We start from the raw sequence: 8862 nt of genomic DNA, 5'->3' as shown, positions 1-8862 counted from the left end.
GCCCTTGGCATGCTACAGATCGGCACAACACAGGCGGTTGTGGCGCGGACGATGAATGTTTCTCAGTCTGTCATAAGCAGGCTATGGTCCAGATACCGTGATACACAATCTGTACAGGACAGACCACGCTCAGGTCGACCAAGGGCGACAACTCAAGCCCAGGATCGATTTATCCGTACCTTGGCCTTGAGAAATCGTGTCATCACAGCAAATCAGATCAGCGCTCGTCTTCAAACAGACACTGGTGTGAGAGTGAGTGGCCAGACGATTCGGAATCGACTGCATAGGGGTCACCTTCGCGCCCGACGTCCTCGCGTGATCCCTTGTTTGAGAGATCATCACATTCAGGCAAGACGTCGTTGGTGTAGGGATCTTCAACACTGGGATAATCGACGCTGGAGCAATGTGATGTTTTCAGATGAGTCAAGGTTCACTGTTGATTTTTTGGACAGACGTAGGAGGGTGTGGCGTCGTCGAAACGAGCGCTTCCAAGACGTTAACGTCATCAGACATGATCGATTTGGGGGTGGTTCTGTTATGGTGTGGGGAGGCATTACTGTTGCTGGAAGAACGGCTTTACATGTTGTTGCAGGGCGTGTTACAGGCCAGTACTACCGGGACAACATCTTGGCAGTCCATGTTGTGCCGTTCGCACGACGTCATGGCCGCCGTTTCATCTTCCAGGATGACAACGCAAGATGTCACAGGGCCAGGATCGTTACAGGTTACCTCCAACAACAGAACATCACCACATTACCTTGGCCAGCACTGAGTCCCGACCTCTCCTCCATCGAGCATGTCTGGGACATGCTTGGACAGAGGTTACGTCAACGTCAACAACGTCCTGCCAATGTCCAAGAACTTGCTGCTGCGTTGCAACAGGAATGGGACAATCTGGACCAAAATGACCTTAGACGTCTCATTAGGAGTATGCCACGTCGGATCAATGCTTGGTTGGCAAACAGAGGAGGATTTACCCGTTACTGACTTGGTTGTGATGCTGTGGTAACTTTGCTGTTTGACCCCGGGTATCATTTTACCCTTATAATGGTCAGTCTGTGCCTTACTTAGTCTAACGATCATTTGGAATAAATCGATGAATGTGAACTTCATTTCATTTTGTCATTTGTTTCTTCGTCAGTTTCATTAGGTGACTTTAATAACACTTAAAAATCAAATATCCCCTACTTTTTTTGAATAGTATATGTAAACAGTGCACGGCGTGCCATTGAGTCAATGATTGACGTCATGTGTTGGAAGACAGTCATCTTTTACAGAGATGAGACTTTCGTAATCCTCTGTGAAACAGAGATTGAATATATTTTTACTCTGTGTTAGTGCTACTCTTGAAAGTTTCGTATTTGAATGACGTCACCTTATAACTACGTCAGTGCATATTTGACGTCAATGGGTACTCCGCCATGTTTGTTCTGCGTCCACCCAGTAAAATGAAAGAAAGAGTATTAAGTTAAGAGATGATATCAAGTTGTATTTATATATTAGGCCTGTATATTTATATATTTCCACAATATGTAGGTGAGCTAATTAATGGACTCTTCGCTTTTGGCATCTTTTCTAAAGCTTGAAGATAAAATAGACCGAAAAACGTATTGTTTGATTGACGACCCTTTTCATTAGGTAAACTGGGTAGGGTTTATTTACTTCACTGTATGCCGATTTACGAACCACACTCGGTTGCAATCGACAGTGCACTGTAGAGGAAGAATCCTGCGATCTTGCTGCAGATGAGCTGTATAGAGTGATCGATCAACTCCAGCATAGAATTTGGAAACTGATCACTGATCAGCGATTTTCGCTTTCAAAGTTTCATTTCGCTTTCGCTTTCATCGCATTTTTCATTTTAATTTTAGAACGTTACTAAGCCCCCCGTCCTGCATCACTCATTCACTGACAAGGAGGAACCACGCCGGAAACCTGGATGAACTTTCTCGGCCAATGCAGGGATCGAACACCCGACCTCCAGGCTAGCAAGCCAGAGTCATTCCCACTTAGACCCCCCCCCCCCCAAAGCTTTTTTTTCCTAAAAAATTGTCCCCTTTCCGTTAACAGTGCATAATAAGGCCAGTCCTTATATTTTGCACTGTAGTATTAAGGATTGTATGAAAGCTCACACTGATTCACATGAACAGGTTTTGACGACCACACATCCTCATTGGTCATGTAAAAGTAGGCCTAGTACCCAATAATTTTAAAAAAATATAATAAAGTATTTGTTATATGTTTCGGTAATCAATACTTCTACGGTGATTAAATCCCCCACTCACTCATACTCATAGACTTGCATGTTGTAGAGTCCGAGTGATTTCTTACCATAGACTTGCATGTTGTAGAGTCCGAGTGATTTCTTACCGAACCCATCCTGCTGGAAGTAGTTGCTTGGGATTGTAAAGTGTGTAGCACCATGGGCCTTTCGTCAGACGTGGAGAGCGGGCGTGGGAAAACCGGTCGCCACATCCTACGTACGACCCATGCATCTTTTCTTACTACATATTTCTGTAGCTTTGTGATCGTCTAGAATTTGCCTCTAGCTGTCTTTACTTCTGCTTCACGTTGTGTATTTACTTACTGTTTTCTTAAGACGTTTGTCTTTCCAGGAATAATAATGCTACAGTTCGTTTTTACATCTTATATATCATATAACTGCTTACATATGGCACAATGCATAATAGAATAAAGTCATTCTCTCAAACCTCATTCAGCCAGACTCGTTGGGCGAGTCTGCTGATAGAAACTGCACTCAGATGGTAATCTCTCCGGAAAATAATGAAAGTCTGACTTAAAAGTTTACTATGATTTCTTTTATAGAGCTCATGCATATCACGCACAGAAAGCCTGTTCATGGCCCTGAACCTGTGCAATTTCTGATATGATTGGTTAAATTAAGCCAAATGATGCAATTAGAATATTTCCACTCGCGTGTAATCTCGTGGTATTTTATTGACACATACAGCGAGCTACGTTTTGGTTCTGTAACTCTTTTTATGTGTCAACTGTCACTCACTAAGTTGATTTTAGTACAATTCTACATATATGTGAATTTAATAACTTGCCACCAAAGATATTAATTAATGAAATATACTGCTCCCCTTAATTTCAAGAGCAAAAATTCTAGCAATATTATTACAAATGGACGTAAGCCCCATTTAATTCATCCATTCTCACTTCAGAAGGAAGCCACGAAGGTGTGTTAATAAACAACTTGTTTCAAAATTACACACCCACAGCTCGACCAAGAATGAATAGTTCAGAAAGTGTTGGCGTTACATTAGATTTCTTTTTGACACGTCTTGATGAATTGGTAAGTACTTAGTAGTTTAAACATAAGTATGGGGATCTCAACTTTTTGGTTACGGGTCGGAGTACGGGGCAAAAGGGTGGGTTTTCTCAATTTGTTACACAGGTATAGACACAAATAACAATTTCTAATATAAGGTATTTATATCAAACGAACATGTTGGGCGTTCCCAGGGCCGGATTTAGGTCCACAGAGGCCCTAAGCACTTCAACGATTTCTTTGCCCCCATATATATATGTAATAATGTATGTATACATACTTCAAAACAATATTAAATAAACAACCACCAAGCTCATGGTTGGAGTTTGTCTAGGTTTTCATACACGTCAGTATTAATTGCGACAAAACAGGTAACAGTAAGAAAAGACAAAAACAATGAAAAACTAATTAAAAGTTCTAAATTAATTGTAACAAAGCAGAAATTCTGTGGTGCCCCCATTTCCATGAATGATGCCCTAAGCACGAACATATTTTGCTCACTGGTTAATCCAACCCTGGACGTTCCATCCCCGCAAGTCGTACTTTAAAAGACTAAAGTGGCAAGTGTTCTAGGATTCTCTGTAACAAACAGAGACCAAACAGGGGAGTGTTCCAGGATTCTCTGTAACAAACAGAAACCAGACAGGAAAGCACCAATAACCTGTACTCGGCAGTTGACACACCAGGAGACGATAACACATATCAGCAATGCCTCTTTCCTCAATTTAAACTGAGGATTTGCAAACATGTCATTAATTTTGTTTATTTTAATTTTAATGCCGTGGCTGCGAACATGCCATCGTAGCGAAACAAAATGGTGTACCTTTACGGAAGAATTATTGGGTGCTGGTGGCTATTTTTATCGCCAATGCACTTCCAGAATGACAACAATAGTAAAAATATTTAATCTTTTGAATTTAATTTTTTTGAAGATTTGTACTTTTTGCTTTTCTTTTATTATGTTCTCTTTCGCAGAATCTCCGTAAGCAGTCATTAACAGTAACAGGTTGGCTTTATGCGGTATGTATAGATATCAAATCTACTTCTACCAATAGATGTTTAGGACGTCCACTTTCAACTTAATAATAATTCAACACCTATGCTTTGATCTTTAAAGTCTATAGCGATCTACACGACAATAATACCGCAGTCAATTTCATGTCCGATCGTTGATACCATCATTGCCCGGTTTGAAATTCGGGAAGTGCATCCATTTACATTGCATGTCTTTAGCATTGAGAGGAAACCAGAGGACCCGGAGAAAACCCACGAGGTTGGACATGCAACCCTACCCCTTGTCACGTACAAACGGGAAATCAAAACCACGCCAGTTGACTCAATGACAGACCTAATGATACAACGCGCTAACCATTCGGCCATCCACCCCACCCCCCTACCTAAAAGGGCATGCCCATATCTCCTTGGACTGTATATTATTAAAACTTTCTTTCGTGTTAAGTTCACACAAAACCATCCCGCGGTTGGTCTTTACTGTCTAAATTACTCGGCCGGGTCGATTTGTTGATTTATAGGCTATGATTGTTGTTAATTGAAAGTGATATTATTAACCATGTTGACTGTGCATTAATTTAAATAATAACTTACCTATTTACAGGAATGGATCGACGATTTTTTGAAGTGGGATCCTGATGATTATAATAATGTATCTAGTATAGTTATTCCAGCTAATAGAGTGTGGATTCCAGACATCTCATTAGGAAACAGGTACCAATATAAGCTTATTCTACTTCAATATTATAAAATGAAATGAAATGAAATGGGGTTTAACGTCCTACTGTTCTGCTCCTAAACTGGGCTAATGAAGACGGGCATACGCCATACAGTGTGCTATGAGGGAAATTTTGCCCGGGATCTGCGCTACGGCCAACTCTTATATCGAATTCCAACTGCCAAGGGAACTTTTACGTGCACGCCAATGTGTACACGGGACCTCGGTTTTCCGTCCCATCCGAACGACTAGACAGCTGTCCTTATCAGGCCCTCCGTCCTGTTTCACTGACAAGGGGAGACCACGCCGGAAAATCTGGATGAACTTTCTCGGCCAATGCAGGGATCGAACACCCGACCTCCAAGCTAGCGAGCCAGTGTCTTACCCTCTTAGCCACGTGACACCCCCTATTATAAGCCAGGTTCGTAGAAATGAGCTGGGTTGGATGGCCGAATAGTTAGCGCGTGCGCGGTGTATCATAAGGTCTGTCATTGAGTCAACTGGCATGGTTTCGATTCCCCGGTTGTACATGATAAGGAGTAGGGTAGGGTCGCCTGTCCAACCTCGTGGGTTTTCTCCAGGCCCACCGGTTTCCTCCCACTGCTAAAGACCCCACGCGCAAGCGAATTATTGAAATAAAATTAAACCATCTCTCTCTATCTCCCTCTCGAAATCTAATAAAGGAGATTTGTAATGTTTGGTGAAATGCCCACAAAATATTTAGCTTTATAATTACAAATTACATGTAGTATTTGCAGATACTATCGAAAAGGCATATAATGAACAAGCTCTAGCGTATTAATAAAAGCATTGAAATAATGCTACTACCTTGATTGTCGGACCTGTTTATTGCGCTGTATAACTATAACATTTTTAACAAATGTTTTTTTTTATATTTTTTTAGTGTCGATGATATTTTCAAGAGTGAGTTTGTCGAATTATTTCGCGTGTCTATCTACAGTAATGGTAGAGTTGTTTGGGAACCAGGTGGTGTCTTCAGTATAGCCTGTCCAATAGATATCACATATTACCCGTTTGACCACCAGACCTGTGAACTAAGTTTCGGTAACTGGCAATACACTAAAGACCAAGTATTATTAAGAAACCGAAGTCACGTGGTTGCTTTAGAAAACTATTCAAAAAATGGCGAATGGACGATTGAATACACTAAGGTTTATTCGTCTGCCTTTGTCTATCAGTGCTGTCCAGAATTGTCCTATCCAGAAGTGAATTTTAAACTCCATATCCGTCGTAAATTTATGTACTATTTTATCAACATTATGATACCGTGTTTAATGATGTCTATTCTGGTGTTGATGGTGTTCTATTTGCCTCCCGATGCCGGCGAAAAGATTTCTCTTGGCGTAACTGTGTTGCTGTCATTTTCCGTGTTTCAACTGATGATAGCTGAGGAGATGCCCACATCGTCTAATGCAACACCTTTGTTAGGTAAGTTTAATTTGGCACTTGCCTCCTTGTAATGTTTAGCGGTGGACCGAATCACACAGAGAAGTTTAATTTGGGGGTAACATACGCTATGTCTGTGTCTTATCATATTTAGATCATCTTTTTGCAGGATGTTATTATCAATTGAGTCTTCTGTTCAATGGAAGCCGGGGGTGTTGGATGGCCGAATGGTTAGCGCGTGCGCGTTGTATTTTAAGGTCTGTCATTTAGTCAACTAGCGTGGTTTCAATTCCCCGGTTGTACGTGACAAGGAGTATGAACCATATGCTGTTCGCGAAATGACCTACTTTATGTCTAGTGGACGTTAAACCTCATCTCTCCCCCCTCTCTCATTGTAAGCCTGTACTTTCAACACTCACTAAATTGCCGTGCGCCAGTTTTCGGTGTAAGGATACTATGTTCCTGTTTATTGTAGAGTAATCTCATTCAATGTTTACTTTATATGAAGGCGCGCTAAATTTGCTTGTGCAAAGGTTCGAACACATGCTTAATGCTTAAATTCAGGGCCCGTGAGAGGGGGAACAGCTGGGAAACGTGTCCAGGTGCCCGGAGCTCATAGGAGCCCGGAGTTATGCCCATTAATGTTTTAAAAGAAAATTGTTGGTAAAATTAATAAAAAGAATACAATGTTACTTGATCGTAAAGTAGATAAAACCGGTGACTTTTCTGAATGTGGGTACCTAGTGGGGTCGTAGGATTAGAATCGCAATCTGTCAGTTCACCTTTTTGGGAAAGATTGGTGAATTAAAACTGTAAGCCACCTGCGCCATAGAGCCGCGGGGCCCCGGGTCGTCCGCATTTCTTTTAACGCTATCGTCACCACCAGGGTATCCGGACCCCGACAGGTAATCAGTGCCTAGTCCAAACCTGTACAATGCTACAATGATAATGAGCCCGGCCAATGATCATGCACGCCGTATCGACACCCCACCCCCGCCTCTCCTGGGCCTTCCTTCGCCAAGTTCCTTGTCCCAGGGCTCGGATGGCTCTGTCGCGGGCCCTGCTTTAATTTATATCGTTTGTGTTTTTATGGCTGCCGTGCGTGCCTCGACATTTCACACACACGGCAGCATAATATTAACATGTTTCACGCTCGGCTCTGTTCTGAGATGGATTAAAATACACAACTGTACTTGCGATTATTTCTCATAAGCAGCGGGATTTTTTAGTTTAATCGGAGTTCTAAATATTTTTAATTGAACAGTTCTAGCGTTTTTGGAAATATTTTAAACGGGTTAATCTTGTTTTTTTTTCTTGTTACAGAAATCTACATGTTATGTTTTATGGGAGCTTCAACATTTTCTGTTACTGTTTCTGTGTTTGTGCTAAATTTACATCACCGAACTGAATATAACAAGCCTCCTGATTGGTTGAGATATATATGTTTACAATTGTTAGCGCCATGGCTGTGCCTAGAACAGAAACGTGTAAAAAGGGTGAACTCCATTACCCCCGAATATGAATGTGGCGCCGATCCCAATGCAGAAACGACTGAATCCAGGGAAAGAGTGGAAATTAAAGTGGAAATTGAAGACGAAACTAAAGACATTAAACAAGAATCCCGTTGTTCTTTACCGTTACAAGTCAATCAGTCGTTTAGCCTTCCGTTAAAAACTGACAGTCGAGAGCTGTCAGATAATCCGATTTGTCCAACAATCAAACTATGCGATTCGGTAGAGAGTCGGGATTCAAGACCAACCACATCGTCAGCGCATCTCATGAATGTACGTACCGCGAAGAGTACGGTAAAACTAATGAAAAGCATTGCTAACTTGGATAATAGCTCGAGTCTGCATTCGAGGAGAGAATTTCTGAATGCAGTACAAGATGTCTATGCCGAAGTCTGTCAATCCAGAAGAGACGAAGAATTAGGACAGGCTTTAGAAAATGAATGGAAATTAATTGCCAGGGTTGTGGATAGATGTTTCTTTATTGTGTGTACCTCCATGTTAATCATTTCATCTAGCGTCATATTTGGTATTATGCCGTATCATCACGCGGAGGAAATAACAGTCTAGTCTCTCTTTATATCTAAATGGTTAGATCTATTTGATAAGGCTAACTTCAAGTTTGGTCAAAGGTAACGGGATGTAAACAGGGCTAGCGCCAATCCCAACCCTAACCCCAATGCTTACCCTAACCCTAACCTACAATCTCGCCAAGAATCACGTGCCCTAATCTATTTTACATCTCAGCGACCTTGACGAAAATTGAGCTGGCATTAACAAATAGATTTAGCCAGGCCCGTAGCCAGCTTGCTAGCTTCGGAGGGGCAGTGAAGTTTTTAGGGGGGGGGGGCACAGTCTACAGTAGGTATTTTAGAGCTATGATCGGCAATTTTTTTTTCGGGGGGGGGGGGGGGGGGGGCAAA

General features: G+C 41.8%; 1 protein-coding gene across 1 annotated transcript; it reads left to right on the top strand.

The window, feature by feature from the left end:
- Positions 1–3214: 3214 nt before the first annotated feature.
- LOC130014056 (neuronal acetylcholine receptor subunit alpha-2-like) lies at positions 3215–8509 on the top strand (the record flags this gene model as incomplete). Its single annotated transcript, XM_056102900.1, has 6 exons — positions 3215–3319; positions 4271–4315; positions 4911–5020; positions 5929–6473; positions 7755–7884; positions 8275–8509. Coding segments are annotated over 6 exons (1170 nt in total), but the record flags the coding sequence as incomplete, so codon positions are not given.
- Positions 8510–8862: the final 353 nt, after the last annotated feature.

The sequence above is a fragment of the Patella vulgata genome, chromosome 8 (assembly GCF_932274485.2).
Source record: "Patella vulgata chromosome 8, xgPatVulg1.2, whole genome shotgun sequence".
Lineage (NCBI taxonomy): Eukaryota > Metazoa > Mollusca > Gastropoda > Patellidae > Patella > Patella vulgata.
This window is presented reverse-complemented; position numbering and strand designations above follow the sequence as displayed.